Source organism: Botryllus schlosseri, chromosome 3 (assembly GCF_051294905.1).
Source record: "Botryllus schlosseri isolate E-star chromosome 3, Bs_hap1, whole genome shotgun sequence".
Taxonomy (NCBI): Eukaryota; Metazoa; Chordata; class Ascidiacea; order Stolidobranchia; family Styelidae; genus Botryllus; species Botryllus schlosseri.
The window spans coordinates 36,578,679-36,595,887 of record NC_137238.1 but is presented as its reverse complement, the minus strand read 5'-3'; the positions used below and the strand labels follow the sequence as shown (position 1 = coordinate 36,595,887).

At 40.1% G+C, this 17,209-nt stretch overlaps 3 protein-coding genes across 4 annotated transcripts in view; 1 reads left to right on the top strand and 2 right to left on the bottom strand.

The window, feature by feature from the left end:
• The window catches only part of LOC145436463 (putative mitochondrial import inner membrane translocase subunit Tim8 A-B), a 246,314-nt gene that overhangs the window by 17,211 nt on the left and 211,894 nt on the right, over positions 1-17,209 (bottom strand). Inside the window, exon 2 of one of the 2 annotated variants that reach the window (XR_013914315.1) lies at positions 8,792-9,693. Coding sequence is in view for 1 of the 2 variants with exons in the window: in XM_080313815.1 (XP_080169941.1) it covers positions 9,384-9,659 (276 nt within the window). In the remaining variant the exon portion in view is untranslated. Of the gene's footprint in view, positions 1-8,459; positions 9,694-17,209 lie in introns of those variants that run through there. The other variant, XM_080313815.1, reaches the window with a different exon arrangement.
• On the bottom strand, positions 5,943-8,442 carry LOC145436453 (peroxisomal biogenesis factor 19-like). The gene is made up of 3 exons (XM_080313801.1): positions 8,308-8,442; positions 7,325-7,532; positions 5,943-6,765 (listed from the first exon to the last, which is right to left on the bottom strand). The coding sequence occupies exons 1-3, from the start codon at positions 8,431-8,433 to the stop codon at positions 6,116-6,118; spliced, it is 984 nt and encodes a 327-aa protein (XP_080169927.1). The 5' UTR covers positions 8,434-8,442; the 3' UTR covers positions 5,943-6,115.
• Positions 13,428-17,028, top strand: LOC145436442 (uncharacterized). The gene is made up of 3 exons (XM_080313787.1): positions 13,428-13,898; positions 14,988-15,221; positions 16,154-17,028. Exons 1-3 carry the CDS (start codon positions 13,458-13,460, stop codon positions 16,352-16,354), a joined length of 876 nt encoding a protein of 291 aa, XP_080169913.1. The 5' UTR covers positions 13,428-13,457; the 3' UTR covers positions 16,355-17,028.

Below are 17,209 nucleotides of genomic sequence, written 5' to 3'. Positions count from 1 at the left end.
GTACCAATAACTTTGCACTCTGTAAAATATTTGCATAAGATAAGTTAGTTTTGCGAAATGAACATCGTGTACGGTATAGTAGCCAGCACCTTCTTTTTTTCCAACAGCATCGTCGTTGCAGGTGCCGCCTTTTCCGCAGTGAAAGCAATCGATAGAAACTTGAAGATCTCAACTTTAGCATTCTAATACGTCTCATCAAGTGCCTTCGTCGAAACCACGCCAGCATCATATATACAGAACTAACGAAAATTACCTCAACTGCCTCCATCACCGTAGTTTACCGCGTCGCGACAATGCGTCATGTGAACATGCAGGTTGAAAATCACTCTGTCGATCCCACGAGTTTTACTACTGAAGCGTGAGAGTACGGTAGCCGCTTCGCTTCATTGGTTTTTGTCGTGTCAGAGTCGTGACTCATGTGAATAGGCTTAATGAAGATGTGTCGATATTCCATATGGTTCCCATATAGGACCCAGTAATTTGTCCCCATCAGTATTTATTTTATATTTTCCCACAGCAAGGTTTGTTTATCTGTATAGTTAAGTTGCATTATAACTGGTTTCCGATTAAATTCTATCACCACAATTATAATTATTCCTTTCTCCATATGAATTGAATTCGAGGTATCTTACGGTCACTTTTCACTTACACCGGTGGTTCCCAAACTTTTTTAACACGGCCCCTTTATGATAGTGAAGAATTTCGGCGCCCCTTTATCGCCATATCGCAAAATGCAACCAGAATGCTAGCAATCCCAACGGATAGCTTGATGGCATGAGAGCTTATGACTGCACTGATGAGAGAATTGTCAAATATGAAATTCAGACTATACACAAAGCAATAACTATGAATGGGAGGTAAATCGCGCGGAGCGCGAAGAAAATACTCAGTTGACCGCAGCCTTGTCGCGCCCACTTCAGATGCATACATGCCCGCAAGGCCCCCAGTTTGACAACCACTGACTTGCACAATGATGGCGGGACCACTCACCCACCGTAAAGGTTATTATATACTGAGTATTCCGTATATATTGATCTAAGGAATTAGGGTGAGCAGTATGTACTGTACAATGATAAAGTTATATCTAGAGTTAAGTGACAACGCCTTCTCTCAAGTCTACGATGATTCATGGTTAGTTACCAGTGTTGCCTACCCCCAGGGTTGCCATCGACATGGACCCGAAAATAAGGACAGTCGAAATATTAGATTAGCATTAAAAAGCGTTTTTGTACATACTTTGTATTTATACGAGCCGTGGCATATCACATTCCATACTTTTCGCCAGAAACAATCTTACCCGACAACTCCTTGTTATTAGAAAGTTCTTTATAGATGTCACGACAGCTCAGGTATAGATCTACCTACACTCAGGGCCGAAACAGCACTTCGTCAGTCCCCTATAAATACGTTGGTCTTCCCCCCCCCCTCCCATACGGTGATAAACCAACTTCTTTACCTCGTTGTAATTAGAGGCGTCAACCAAGATGGAAAAAAGCCGTACACCAAGTCTGGACAAAATCATTTTTTGAGCGTATTGAGCAAGAACTCCAATAACAATGGTTGTAGTCTTGGTCCTGGCCGAAGAAAACTTATTTGCGATGTTGGAATCTCATAATCGTCGCAAAAAAAACGTTTTTACGCCTGCTCATTTTAACTAATCATATTTAGCCGTAGTAGTAGTTAAAACTATATGCGCAAGTGCAATATATTTTAGATAAATTTATCAATGATTTATAGTTTTACTACTTTTTAACCTATGTGCCGACTGCACTGCGCCTTTTTTCACTACAAATTAAATGCTGCCTTCCACACAGCTTGATCTTATTCTGCCGTAGACCAAAAACAGCAGGAACCTGGCACTGCTGTTTACTGCTAAAATGACGTCCACCGCGGTAGCTTGGTACAGACTAAATTGCGGTACCACCACTCACTGCCCTAGCTATCTCACAACTTATAAGTTCAATCTTGTGGTGCAGGCCTGGGCAAAGTGCGGCCCGCGGGCCAAATGCGGCCCGCGAATCTATTCTGTGCGGCCCGCGAAAGGCTGCTTGAAATTCAAATCATAAAACTTACTTTTTAATGTTGCTGCGTGGATCAAAACCTTAGGATGTATATACTGAACCGCAAATCCGTTTGCTAGCAAGCCTGATCATTAACATGGCGTGATTACGCAACCCATAGTACCTCACAAGCGTAATCCAGATTCGAAATAAAGCCATATAATGCAGCAAATTGTGCCGTTACAATTACAGTCACAAAAAGTCACAAAACCTCTCTCTATTGCCATTGCCACATTACGCATTACACGGTATGTGTTTCAAATTGTTATATGATGCGTTTCCAAGTCCCTAATTCGTAAAACAATTCAATCAGTGCCCGTGATTTCTATGAGTCATCATCACCAATGAAGGATGTCAAAAAAAAGCGGAAATTTGAAATTTAAAGAAAGTTCGGAGGAATAAATATTTGTTTACCGGTGTCAGGGGTAAACCAGTCCTTTTAATAGTTAGTGCCGAGCAGGTCGCCGTGCTTAAGAAGTATAAGAAAAGTCGGTTCTGTGATAAAAACACGAAGACATACACTCGGCCAAGGGACGACGAATTTCGGAAGAATTGCAAACTTAGCTCAACAACAAGGCCAATTCACCCAGCTACACACAGCTCGGGATCCAGCGACTAAGACAACAAGCTTTATAGTATCACAAGGACCGTAACTGCCGCACCCCAAACCCCCAAATTTGGCTCGGACGAGCTCGAAGTGGGCTCAAAATTATTTGGTGATTGAATATAAATTATAGAGTATTTATTTGAAAATTTATGCAACTTTTTTCAAATTTTTCTCGCCCTACGCGCGATTTAGCGATTATTGGATTATAGAATTGGGCATTTTGGCGTCAGCCATTACCGCGACGACGCACGACGCACCAAGACGTATGAAGTTCTGCAAGAAAAGGACTGTCCTCATGTTGACCGAAAACCATGATGTCCAATTGTCCATAGGCAGTATTTGACAGTAAAGAAATACCAATTTCGAATCGTGCAGGTCTTTAATTTCGTACGCTTTGGCGATACAAAAAAAATCGCTCAGAAGTAGTGATAAAAACGTACATCCCGATGGAGGTTTGGTCTGAGGGCAACTTTGGTTTATAACTCTATGGGGGCCCAAGACCAACGCTTTTTAAGGGGGGCTGACGAAGTGCTCTTTCGACCACCCCAAATACATTTTAATGTATTGATAGAAAAACGTGGATAGGGGTTTAAAGAGAGTTCAAAATGCATCATGATTAACATTGTTTCGAAATATGCCGGCGAATAAATATTTTATTGGTAATTAACAGTCACTCCCTCATTCCCCAATATCAACACATCCACTGAGCACCATTTAGTGTAATTCACTGCTTTCAATTTGGAAGTAAAATCAATACATTGGAGAATACAGCTAAAATTTCTGATTTGGCCCGCCAACGTATTGTCGGCTTCTCATTTGGCCCGCGGAGAAAAATAATTGCCCACCCCTGTTGTGGTGTGTACGTCACGAGAGTTCCTTTCAGTTATGATGTCATAAAATCTCGACGCGAAAGCATAATTTTAAAATATTATGCAACACAGATACCAGAGAAAAACGATCGAAGTTAAGTAGTGGTTGAAAATAAGACAAAATAAGGACGCAAGTCGAAAATAAGGACGTTTCTTAGAAATAAGGACAGTTGAGTTTTCTAAGACGTGACCCTTCAAAATAAGGACAAATCTTAGAAATAAGGACGGTATGGCAACCCTGCCTACCCCTGACATGAACGCCTGCGCTGCCACAAGGTCCGGGGACGTAATATTCTGTACCCTATCACCTTCGTTGGTTACCCACATGGGACCCTATATAATCCCAACACATATAGCCGCCAAATCCACGTGGAACCCAGCTGGGTCCCCCACATGGGCACCCGTGGAAATCCATATGGATATCATGTGGGTCCCAAGTAGTCGTGTTGCCTCGAGTCAAGTCAAGTCATCTTTGCAGAGTGACTCGATTCAAGTCAAGTCATGCGAGCCATTCTATATCACTCAACCAGAGTTGGAAAAAGTGTATTGAACTTGAACTGATCAGTGAAGACGATGACTTGGACTCGACCCTCTACTCACTGACTCAGACTTGACTCGAGTCAAAACTACAAATTGAGATTGACTTGTGACTCGTAACCTTGCGACTTGGTTACAACCCTGTTACACGAAGCTTTGTGCCCGGCCCTGGTTAAGGTCTGGGCTGCCAGACCTACTTATGAATATCCATGTGTTGAAATGTTTGTCATGGTTCGTGGTTAGAGCCGGACACAATCACTCGAGTATTAATTGTATTGATCAGAGTCTAGTAGAGAAAGCTGCGTTTTTCAGAGTATTGTAATTATATGCCCTTTCAACAAAGAGTTACCAACAAGAAATATAGTTTCAATACTATTCGATACTCTGTGGAAGACTAAACCCCAATTGGTTGTATCGCAGCATACGAACCATATTTTTGTTGGTAATATTTTATTTCGGCAAAATAACATGTAACTGACTCTATAACAGTACAGACGGGAGCCGACGATATGATCCTTAAGATCTTCGTGTCAAGCCGTACACTTGAAGCTACACACGTTGCTGGAAATGACTTATCTGTGAAGTCGCGATCGAGCCACAGCATTGTCACAAAGTGCGATAAAATAGGCATGGTCGAAAAAATACACAAATATCAGTATAACTGCGTAGAACTTATCCTATTTCATCATCATCATCATCATCATCATCATTGGTTTATTAGCAATTTTATCAGTTCAATACACCACAAAAAATGCGATACAATGAAAAGAAAGGAAGATGTCGAAGCGACTAGGAGTTGTCTATAGAATCAGACACCCACCTTGGCCTAGGCGATGTAAAGAGGAGGCATGCACAGTTGCACACTGAATGAAAGTAAAGAAGATAGTATAGAAAAAGGAAGCGACAAGAAATAGGGCGGCATGTCATGGGAAGCGAGATCGATAGGTCAGTCGTGGTCCGGTAATCTTGAGGATGGACTGTATTTATTTAGTAGTAATTGCTTGTATTTCGACTTGAATGTGGACATGCTCGTCGACTGCCGGATGGCCGGCGGGATACTGTTCCACACATCAGGTCCGGCATTTTCATTTCAGCTTAGACGGCACATATTTGAACTGTCCATATCATTCCTACTGGTATGACACCGTAATAAGTGATATTTGAACACTCGACTCTAGGCCTGATACTCGATTTTGAACCATAACATAACATCGTTGGGTTACATTTTTCATCTGATCAAGTCACACACAATGCGATGTCATGAACAGATAGGGGGATGTCGAACGACACGTATCAGTAGCGATCCTTTACTCTAACATCCACCTCGGCCTAGAGTGCCCGATGTCACAGTTCTTTTCGATGTTGATCTTTTTTGAAGCCGCGGCCCTTTCTACTAGTTCTTTCCATTCCTTGTGTGTGCTTTCTTCGCCAAGTCTTTTCCCGGCCAAACCACTCAGGTATTCGATTTGCCACCCCAAATGAAGACTACTATTGCCAAGGAAAAAGTAATGGACCAGGTCTAGTCCTGTGTGAGTGGAATCCGAGCATTATGTTTCATTGCTGACGATTGTGGAATTCGGCATACAGGAAAGCTCATTTCGGATAGAGACTAGGGTTGTTCGAAAATATCTTGCAATGTTACTGGCTGGTTGATAAAAGTGCTAGGTTTAAAGAACGCTGCACATGAAATGTAGGTTCTTCCAACCTGCAGAAGCATAGTTATTAGAGTTAAAGATTTTGAATTCATTTTTTCCTGAATTTTACTGGCTCAATTCACACCGGTAGAAGCGCAGTTATCAAAGTAACACAGCTAAATGAAGATAGTATTTATTGCAAATCCAAAAATTTATACTTCAACAATTCAGAATCGAGATTCAAAGAGTCAATGGCGGCATTGCATACATGTTCAAGACTGCTCAGCGCTGGAAACAACAACAACAAAAAAGTTACAATAATTATTATGTTAGTAATAATCTGACAGTGATCGAAGAAATTAATTGACAAAAATCACGCTTACAAATACGATTAAAACGAGAAAAATTTCACATGACAGTGCACTGGTCCGGATTCATATTCCCTTTCATGAAATCAGGCCCGAATTCGCCTCCGGACCCAAAAAATTTTTCGACGTCAACAGCACTACCTCCACCACATTTTTTTATTAAATCTTCTGGTGGATTACCGCATTCTTGCATTTTTTCCACCAAACGCATCATTTCATCAAGTCTCGCGCGTTTTACGGCGGCACTTTCATCGGGCTGTTCTTTTTCGAAGGTTTCGCAGATTTTCAAGATTAATTCGTTTTGTTTTTCAAATTTCGCGTACTCATTTTCGGGCAGTTTCGATCGATTTTCACGCAACCAGTCGGGATATTCTTTAGAAATTTCTTTCATAGTCGGGTATAAAACGTCTTTCGACAACAAATTCTGCATCATGCCCTCCATCATTTGCATCAGGCCCCCTTCCAGACCAGGCATGCCGCCCATCATGTCACCCATGCCTGGTCCGAGCCCCAGGTTTCCCATTTGAGAGAATAAGTCTCGCTCCGCACCGTTTTTCAGTTGGTCGGTGCTCTGCTCGAGTCCGGACAGAGTCTCTTTCATGACTTTTTCAAAATCTAACGGTTTTTGAGGTGTTTCTTTTTCAGTTTTTGTCGCGTTCGGATCGCTTGGAGCGGATTCAGGCGGAATCGCTGAAAAAAAATGAAGATTATAATCATTTTTTACTAATATTAATAATATAACGTATTCACTTTTCACTTCCACTACAAAATTTTGGTCTTTTCCAAATTAGATTAGAATTGCTCAATTCGCAGTACACAAAGCTTGGCATGTTTCGCATTGTAAAAGTTCTCTAGGATTTTGAGGAAAATCAGGCATTAGATTAAAATTAATATTAGAGCATAGAAACATTTCAAAAATTAGATTAGAACTAGATAGCCAGTATTTCGCTTTAATTAGTCTAATTAGAGAAATAGAATTATCTACTGATCAAAGTCTGAGATCACACTGGAGTCACAATTTTTTGGCGACTCGACTTGACTCGAGTCATTTTTTCAAATCCGTAAAATGACTCGACTCGAGTGAATTTGCGTATTGACTCGGCTTGTACTCGAGTCATTGCGCATGATTAGAACCAAGTCATAGGACTCGAGACTATGAAAATGAGATTGACCTGGTTGCAACCCTGCTACAGCATTTGTAGTTCTGTCCTCGTATGAGACTGTCACAGGATAAAACATTGAAGATTACCCGAATCTAAAGTGGCCGATAATTTCTCGAAATGCGTCGCCAACGTGGGGTCGTCCTGTTCGAGTTCTTTCAAAGCGGAATTCCATTCTTCCGCGAGACGTTTGGTCATCGATTCGTCGAAGAATTGCTTGAATATGTCTTCGGGCGGAGGCATGTTAAGGCCGGAAGCGGAGTTACTGGCTCCAGATCCAACATCTGTTGGATTTTTCTTGAAAAAAAAAAACAATGCATTATTCGAATTTTCATGCCGGTGACATCATATTTGGTGATACGTTTGTTGATTTACAAAGTTCTTTCCCATTCTAGACTAGTTACTGACGATTACCCCTGACGAGTGTCAGCCGGAAATATTCAGGTTCATTTTAATATGAAAATCCTATTCAATGCTACAGGCCTACTGAAGTTATGTACTCCAAAATCCTATTCAAACTGCTTTTCCAAATGTCCATAAAAATATCTAGTTTCTACCAGGGTTGTTATGACTCGAGTCACGATTTTCTGATGACTCGAGACTCAGACGGCCAAGACCGACATTTCATTGTAATTTCGAAATGAAGTAAAGTAACCACACTCTTAGGATTTTGTCTATTGGTACTGGTACTTGAAAATGCGACCAGAAACTGCTAAAAGTGAGGAAAATTAGCATATTATAAATGCGAACCATTCGATATTACCAAACAGATTATAAAAAGTGGGTTTAACAAGACTTTAACTGGAAACTGAGCAGTCAACACAATAACTTGGACTCAGGTCATAATACCATGACTCGACCCTATGCTCGATGACTTGGACTTGGCTCGGTGGTGAATTGAAAATGACTTGACTTGACTCGAGTCAAAACATAGAAGTGAGATTGACTTGTGACTCGACGCCATGTTACTTGGTTACAACCCTGGTTGCTATTCTTACTAGATACCAGGGTTATAATGAATCAGTAACTACATATACCATCCAAAAAGTGTCTTGAAGTCCAAAATCATTACCGGTGTTTCATTTGAGCTAGCTGGTAAATCCTTATGCTGGTGTTCAGATCCGCCCTCACTGTTTGCTGGAGGCTTATCAAAATCAGCCAACGCATCAGTCAACAAATCATCCAATTCCGTGTCCATGTCGTAAAGATATCAATAACTATCAACTGTGAAAAACGGCGGATTAAAATGGCTGAAAGTCCACAAAAAAATGAAAATGTACTTCACCAGTTATTACCACAAAAGCCTAATTCAAACGCAAGAAGTTAATCGATACATCACAATAAGTGTAGAATGCAACACAGACGCCCGTACAGAGTCGCGAAAACGGTCATTGGTTTGAAAATATTCCAAATTAATAACGCTATTCAAGGAGGTGCAGAACTTCAATAGGCCTAAACGATTGAATAGTATAATCATATTGAAATGAAACTAAATATTTTCGGCTGTTACTTGTCGGGGGTGATCGTCAGCAACTATAGTAGAGAATTCAAAAAACTTTGTATCAGCAATATGTTCAATTCTAATTCTCTACTAGTTCTGACGAATGCACCTCTGACGATTGTATCAGCCGAAAATATTCCAGTAATTTCATTATGGATATATCATTCAATTGTACATTTACCAATGTATGGCTAATAAGGCTCATTCAGAAAAACTATGAAATAATGATTCTCCTTTGTACACAAAAGCACATGATGAAAAACAGCTCACTGCGGTTTGTTGCATTGAAAACAAGCTCAGAAATATTGAAGACTGAATCAGCTTTCGAAGGGGGGGGGGGGGTTGACCAAAAAAGCCACTCTGGGTCAGAGATAGGCATGGATTCCTACTTGGAGACAATTGGTTTTGATGATTTTTGCCCGCTTTGGACGGAATATGTATCTAAGATGAACTTCAAGACAGATTTGGAAATGAAATTTCAGGCAACTTTCCATTTTCACGCAATTTTTCGATCAAATTTCAGCCATTACCGAATTCGGACTTGGACGCGACAGAAAATTCATTCTAGATTTGGATCTGAAACCCAAAACGGCATTTCGATTTCAGAATAGTAAATTCACTATTAAATCTGCATGGTCAACGCGAGACTAATGCTGCTGCTTGGACAAACGCGCTCTGATAAACTTGTCAGTGTCCAGAAACGATTTCGCACAATTCGTCAAGCAAGTCTCCTGCCGTCCTAGGCTGTTCCCCACGCTATTAACGCATATATCCCAACAGTCCGCAGTTAATTTGTTGACTATGACTTTCAGCTGCGTCTGGGCCTCCATTTTCTGCTGCTCTTCCATAATCATCCTGGCCAGTTCAGGGTTATTCTTGAGTTGTTCTGTAACTTCTTGTAGAGCAGACGGGTCGAGGTCCATTGTATGTAGTTTTACGTTATCAACAAATCGAGCTATAAAGGAATAAATACTGTGGTATTAATACAGCAAATTTTGCCAACTTTGCAACATGAAAAAATGCAGGGTTGTAATGACTAGAGTGATTTTCTATAAAAATGGAAAATGACTTGGACACTTCGTGTGTTGACCTGACTAGTATTCAAGCCATTGTGCATGGTAACTCAACATATGGTCATACATGACTCCCGACATTCTATACGACTTGGAATAAAGTCTCGTGTATCAGGATGGATATTTCTCATTTGTTTGAATTAACAGGTCAAGAGTGAGAAAAATAAGTGTAGTGTGTATGTGAGGCCTCTGATGTCACCTGAAAGATTTTAAAAAAGCATGTTGATCAGACAGACATTTATTTATTGATTCGTCAAACATAAAATTTGAATTTGATTCGTAGAGTCCTGACCTATCGATCTCGCTTCCCATGACATGCCGCCCTATTTCTTGTCGCATTCTTCTTCTATACTATCTTCTTTACTTTCATTCAGTGTGCATGCCTCCTCTTTACATCGCCTAGGCCAAGGTGGGTGTCAGATTCCATAGACTACTCCTTGTCGCTTCGACATCTTCCTGTCTTTTCATTGTATCGCATTTTTGTGGTGTATTGAACTGATAAAATTGCTAATAAACCAATGATGATGATGATGATGAGAGTTAACACTTGGACTCGGGTATTGACACTATGACTCAGACTGCCTCAAACAGTGGCGGCCTGAATGACTCGGACTTGACTCAGTGGTGAACTGAAAATGACTCGGCAAAAAACTATAGAGTCATAAAGCTGTCAGTGAAATTGACTAGCGACTATACACACAGCACGTGGCTCGACGCACGTACCCGCCTTTCCTGGTGGCCTACCAATATGTGCAATACGAAAATATGATAGTATATCATCTTATCTTTCTGCATTTGCAATACCCATTACCTCTCATATATAAACCACGTGAATCTTACTGGTCATTTAACATTGAAAAGATATTGAGCTCTCCCTTGACCAAATGAATACACGATTATTCATGCATGCAACGGAATCAATGAGGCGGAACGAAGAAGGTGATCATTATTTTCTGATTCTTCGTATTATTTTCCATGAGATATATTCATCATGGTATTGCCGTCGTAAATTTCAATCATCGTAGAATAACTGTAACTGCCGACAATCCGACCATAGTAATTTATAACGTAGCGTTGTAAACGTTGTAAGCTGCTATGATCCAATAATATCCGACGTTTGATAACGACAGTCTTCGAGCAGGTCGACTGTCCACATTCAAGCCAAAATACAAGCAGAATCTACTGAATAAATACTAGTTTGCGCTCGAGATTACAGAATCTGACATATAGAATTCGCTTACTGGCACATATGCAACTTCAATTTCATCGATTGGCCATTTTTTATTTTGAGTTGCTTTTCATGCAGTGTGCAATGTGCATGCCTCTAATTTTTTGTCCTGAACCAAGCCATAGTGGCTGACTGATCGAAATACTACTTCTGGGTGACTCGGCCCTGAAGACTTTGTCGCATCGAGCCTCCTATCTACCTCGCATGTCTTTCATAACGACAGTTGCCGAGTTGCATTTTTGTTGTGTGCGATATTGATTTGCAACTTGTGTACAAATAAAGATTCTCTCTTTCTACTTCAAGTTGTTTCCACATCTTATCACTGCAACACAAAGTCCTGGTGTATTGATCTGATAAATAGTAAATAATAAATATTAAAATGAAGCTTGCTGTAGCTTCAAAATATTGTAGCAATGATACATTCGCGGTTCTCTGAACACGAACATGTAGCAGCGGCTGGCCTTCGCAAAAGTGTAAAAACAGAGTGTACTCAAAGGTGGTGTGGACACAGAAAGAAATTCTCTCGTTCACGCTTCACTTGGGTAGTCAAGATTGTTATTTTCGATCCGTTTTCAGTACTGACTCAGTGCAAAAGTCGGTATTGGTATATGTCGATTTTGACGATGTTTTATATTGATATGGGTGACAAGTTTTCGTATGGTATATCTGGATGATGTGATCTAATACTGAACCAAGTTTCAAGGTCCTCACTTCATGATTAGGGCAGTAATTTCGTTATCGAAGTCGACCGGTTATGTAGAGACCTGCAGCTGCAGCCTCTGGCCTCTCGAATCTAGCCTACCGCATAACAGAATTTACGCAAACGCCGGCACTGGCCGGTGTCCATTTGTCCGCATGGTATATCTTCATGATGCCATCCAACACTGATTCAAGTTTTAGGATTGTAACTCAAGGATTGGGGTGTACTCATCGCTAAAGAAATTACTGCCCTAATCATTGAATGGCAGCCTTGAAAATTGACACGTTAGCTGATATAATCAAGATATACCACGCGAAATCTTGTTTCCCAACTCCGTATAGAACACTGTCAAAATCAACACGCATCAATAGCGACTTTTGCGTAAAATCTACTATGCGGTAGCCTAGTTTTAGTTGAGCGCACACCTATATACATAGTCGATTCGGATAAGACAATTGCTACCCTATACCCTAATGCGTGATAGCCTTGAAACTTGGTACATCGTTAGCTGACATAATGAAGGTAAACCATACGAAATCTTGTCTCCGAAATACGTATAGAACACCGTCAAAATTAACACATATCAATAGCGACTTTTGCGTAAAATCTGTTATGCGGTAGCCTAGTTTCAGTCTGACTCTCATCTAGGCATTGTCGAATTCGGTAAGGCAATTACTACCCTAATCAACGAGTGAAAGACTTTAATCTTGGTACATTATTAGCTGATATAATATAAAGATATACCATACGAAATCTTGTCTGCCAACTACGTATAGAATACCTTCAAAATCAAAACATATCAATAGCCAGTTTTGCGTAAAATCGGCAATGCGTAGGCCGCGCACAGTTATACTAAGTCGATTTGAATAAGGCAATTATCACCCTAATCATGAGTGAGAAACTTGAAACTTGGTACAGTGCTCCATGATATCGTCAAGATATACCATACCAAATCTTGTGACCCATCTCGGTATAAAACATCGTCAAAATCAACACATACCGATACCTACGTTTGCGTCAAATCACTGTTTCAGACGGATCGACAATAGCATACTTGACTCCGGTAACGCAATTACTGCCCTAATCATGAAGTGAAGACCTTGAAACTTGGTACAGTATTAGATCACATCATCCAGATATACCATACGAAAACTTGTCACCCATATCAATATGAAACATCGCCAAAATCGACATATACCAATACCGACTTTTGCACTGAGTCAGTACTGAAAACGGATCGAAAATAACAATCTTGACTACCCAAGTGAAGCGTGAACGAGAGAATTTCTTTCTGTGTCCACACCACCTTTGAGTACACTCTGGTAAAAACATGGGAAATAGTTTTTCACAGAAAATATCACTTGGCGTTGCAGGTTGCAGGTCTACTGATAAACGGCAGCTCTCTGATGGTACATTTAACCTGCGTCGTATATTCACTTGTTTCGTACAGTTTTATCGGCAGGAGTTTATAGTTTAGAGTTTATATGTTTTCATAGCAGGTCAGGATACAATGTGCATGTCGTCATAAACGATTATTGCATTGATACATTATACTTTTTACAAAATATATTTAGTCCTGTCCGTATAATGTTACCAGCTGATTTAATGACCTAACGGTCGTATCATTGGCTACCATTTCACTGAATTATTTTCTCATATTTTAGAAATTGACTTCTGTAACTGCTTTCTATAGTAGCTTTGCTAAATTAACACAGTAGATATGCCTAAAAAGCCGAAAACGAAGAAGGTCTCTCAAAATGACCTCCGTAAAATGATGAACGAGATGAAATCGAAAAGAAATGTGCCAAGCACCGACAAAAGAATACTCGAATCTAACTCTGACGAATATCGCAAAGCCTTGGAAGATCAAAAGAGAATAGATCAATTAAAAAAGGGAATAGTTCCACCAAAAGTTACCCCTAACAACGAAAAGAACTCGGGTTCAAAGCAGAATATCAACACATCCTCGCAGTCACAGACGAAACGACCTAATTCCGCCATAGATGATTCAAGTGACGTACAATTCAAAGAACCTTTGTCGAAAATTGCGAAATTAACGTCCTCGAAGGGAAATGAAAGCAAAAAAGTTGGAGGTCTGATAATCGGGGATTACGGTTCAAGCTCGGAAGACGAAGAGGACTCGGGTAAAAATAATAATGAGGTGAGTCGTTTGAAACGATTTTTCCGAGCATTGAAGTTATACACTCCTTGCAACTGAGAGTTTCTTTTATCAACGACAATTATAGTTTCGTTGATATTTTGATATATTTTTATTTTCCACATCATTCAAACTGTTGTCACATCATTATTAATTAATGATACTCAAATTCTCTATTTTGGCCAGCCCACCCTCAAATTAGTGTAATCATTTTTTCACTTGTTTCACTTGCAGGAACGCATAAACCAACATGTCCCCAGATTTATCAGAACACGTGCATCACGCTCAGTGAAAAGCTCACCCTTAACTCATCCGCTTAAAATTGATGCTGATCGATCAAAGGCCATTAATTCTGCCATCGGCAAACATCTGTTAGATAATCCGATTTGTGCGAATAATTATCGAGACGACCGATTTCGAATCATTGGGCGGGGCTGTTCACAATTCAATTTGTGTGCCTTGGAGTCGACTTTTATCAAAATACACCAACCAAAACTCTGTCAACAAAAGGAGTTCGTGTACCACCTAAAAATAGTACATTGAACGCTCTCTCTTTCATGCTGGCGACGTCATATTTTGTGATACGATTGTTGATATACAATGCTCATTCCAATTCTCTACTAGTTGCTGACGATTACCCCTGACGAGTGTCAGCCGAAAATATTCGGGTTCATTTCAATATGAATATACTATTCAATTGTATATTGAAGTTCTGTACCTCCAAGAAGCTCTTGTTAAAAAAAGTCAAATATTTGTCGAAATTATAGCGTTAGGTTAAAAAGTCGTCAAAGTTGTTGGTAAAGTCAAATTCTTTTTACCAGCTGCATTGTCTTGGTGTTGTAAATCTCCTCGTTTCACATTTTACATCTTTTAGCTTATTTTACACTGTTGTAAATGGCACACAAACTACCAGGCTAGAAGCTACCAGGAAATGGAGCAAACTGAATGCTGACTTTTGTACAATAATGAGTAATCTAACTGCCTGAGTTCTTCATACATCAAATTTTTCCCAAAAATACTTTTTAATGTCAATATTTTCTTCATTTCGAGTCAAAATTTTCCGTTTTTATGCCAAAATTTTTTTCATTTCAGGATGTCGAAATGAAAGATGTTTCGGAGAAAAACGCTGAAAAAAATCCGGAAACCTCGCTGCCGGAAGGATTTTTCGACGACCCCGAAGTCGACGCCAAAATTCGCGGCGTCGAAACGCCGTCGAGCGCCATGGACCGCGAGTGGGAAGATTTTCAGCGGGAAATTCAAAAAGAGACCGGCCAATCAGAGCAGATCATCGAAGAGGAGGAGGAAACGGGAAAAGTAGATCGAGAGGTAAATAAATCCGATAATAGTGATCAAAATTATAGTTGTATTTTTTTGTCTGAAAGAACGATGCATAACAGTTTTTGTCCTCCTCCAACCCGTAGAAGCAGAGTTATTTGAGTTTATCATCAATAATTCTGAGATTTCCGACCAACCGTGAATGCTATTTTTGCAAATCGAAATTTTTTATTAATAAAAATAACCTAAAAATTTAATTCAGTGCAGCCACGGAATAAGGGAAAAAAAGTTATTTTTGAACAACCCTAACCAACAATGGCTGCTTAGCCGGATACAACGCGAAAAACAGCAATGATAATTTTAGAAACATTCAGTTACTGTTGAGAATCAAAAATGACTTTTCAGGGTTGTAATGACTATAGTCATGACTCGACTCGAGTCGCGATTTTCTGATGACCCGTCTTGACTCGAGTCTTTTTCTGAAAATACGGAAATGGCTCGACTCGCGTCAATCTGTGTGTTGACTCGAGTCATTGCGGATGACTCAGACCAAGTCGTATGACTCGAGACAATGACGACAGAGAACGACGTCTCATTGTGATTTCGAAGAATAGTAAAGTAACCACGCTATTGGGATTTCGTCTATTAGTACTGGTGCTTGAAAATGTGCCCAGAAACTGTTGAAAGTGAGGAAAATTGGTATATTATGAATGCCAACAATTCAATATCACTAAACAGAGTTATGGAAATTGGATTCAAACAAGATTTTAATTCGAAACTGAGCAGTCAACACAATGACTTGGACTCGAGTCATAATACCATGACTCAGACTCGACCCTCTGCTCGCTGACTTGGACTTGACTCGGTGGCGAATTGAAAATGACTCGACTTGACTCGAGTCAAAACTATAAAAGTCAGATTGACTTGTGACCTGGAGCCTTGTGACTTGGTTACAAATTCTCATTTTGCTGAATTTCTATCAGATCGACGAAATCAACGAACAAATCCTCCATTTCACACGGGTTGAAAAGCTTAACGATGCCCGCGACGCGAAAAAGCAAAAACTGAAATCCGCCTCAAAAACGGACCCGGTCCGGCAGGACCAAAATCACGACGACTCTGAAAGCGACGAAAGCATAGAAGACGATGTCTTGGACTGGCGAGAGAAAGACTCGCAGTTTTAACGCAAAGACAGCCAGACGCGCAGACGCGGTCTGGTGTTTAAAGTGATTGCTATCGCATTACTGCAAAGTCCAGAGAAAAATGGACCGCCAAGCGCGCTATGGAGATATAGCTAACTAGATGACGCCGTGATGATCAGTAGCCTATTGTGTATCTGCGCCAGAGGTGGCCAAAGAAGACTTTGGCAACTAGATAATTCTAGTTTTAGAGTAATTACAGCGAAATTTCAGTATGATCTAATTCTAATTGGTGAAATTTTTCTACGCTCCCAATATAATTGTGATCTGATTATTGGTTTTCCTGAAAATGCTACAGCAAAACTGTATAGTAGGGCCGTTTGAAAAAAAAAGATTTCACTGGCTACTTGATAAAATTGTTAGGTCGGTTCTAAAAACGCTGCACGCCAATTTTAGCTCAATTCCAACCAGCGGAAGCGGAGTTATTGCCGTCGAAAAATTTGGATTATGAATAAAATAGTATTTACGGTGACCAATTCTTTGATTATGTATTATAGTTGTGCCCACCGTAAATACTATTTTATTCCAATCCAAACTTTTTGACGGCAATAACTCCACTTCCACTGGTTGGAATTGAGCCGAATTTGGTGAACATCGTTTCTATAGACAACCTAACACTTTCATGGGGTGAACAGAAAATTTTCAAATTTTTGTTTATTCAATTTTATATAATAAATAGAAACCTTGTCCTGTAGCAATGCGGCTACCGGCTGGAATTGAACCAAATTTGGTGTGTAGGCTTAAAGTAGGTAACCTAACAATTTTATCAAGTAGCCAGTCCCAGTACAATTTGAGAAAAAAAGTCATTTTTGAATAGCCTACCCCTACTTGGGCTGTTCG

Excerpts from the sequence above, each read along its gene's own strand:
- LOC145436453 (XM_080313801.1), bottom strand. The coding sequence starts at position 8,433 with ATGGACACGGAATTGGATGATTTGTTGACTGATGCGTTGGCTGATTTT. Across the intron at positions 7,533-8,307 it reads CTAGCTCAAATGAAACACCG|AAAAATCCAACAGATGTTGG; the intron begins GTAATGATTTTG and ends TTTTTTTTCAAG. Across the intron at positions 6,766-7,324 it reads ATCGGCCACTTTAGATTCGG|CGATTCCGCCTGAATCCGCT; the intron begins GTAATCTTCAAT and ends ATTTTTTTTCAG.
- LOC145436442 (XM_080313787.1), top strand. The coding sequence starts at position 13,458 with ATGCCTAAAAAGCCGAAAACGAAGAAGGTCTCTCAAAATGACCTCCGT. Across the intron at positions 13,899-14,987 it reads CGGGTAAAAATAATAATGAG|GATGTCGAAATGAAAGATGT; the intron begins GTGAGTCGTTTG and ends TTTTCATTTCAG. Across the intron at positions 15,222-16,153 it reads CGGGAAAAGTAGATCGAGAG|ATCGACGAAATCAACGAACA; the intron begins GTAAATAAATCC and ends AATTTCTATCAG.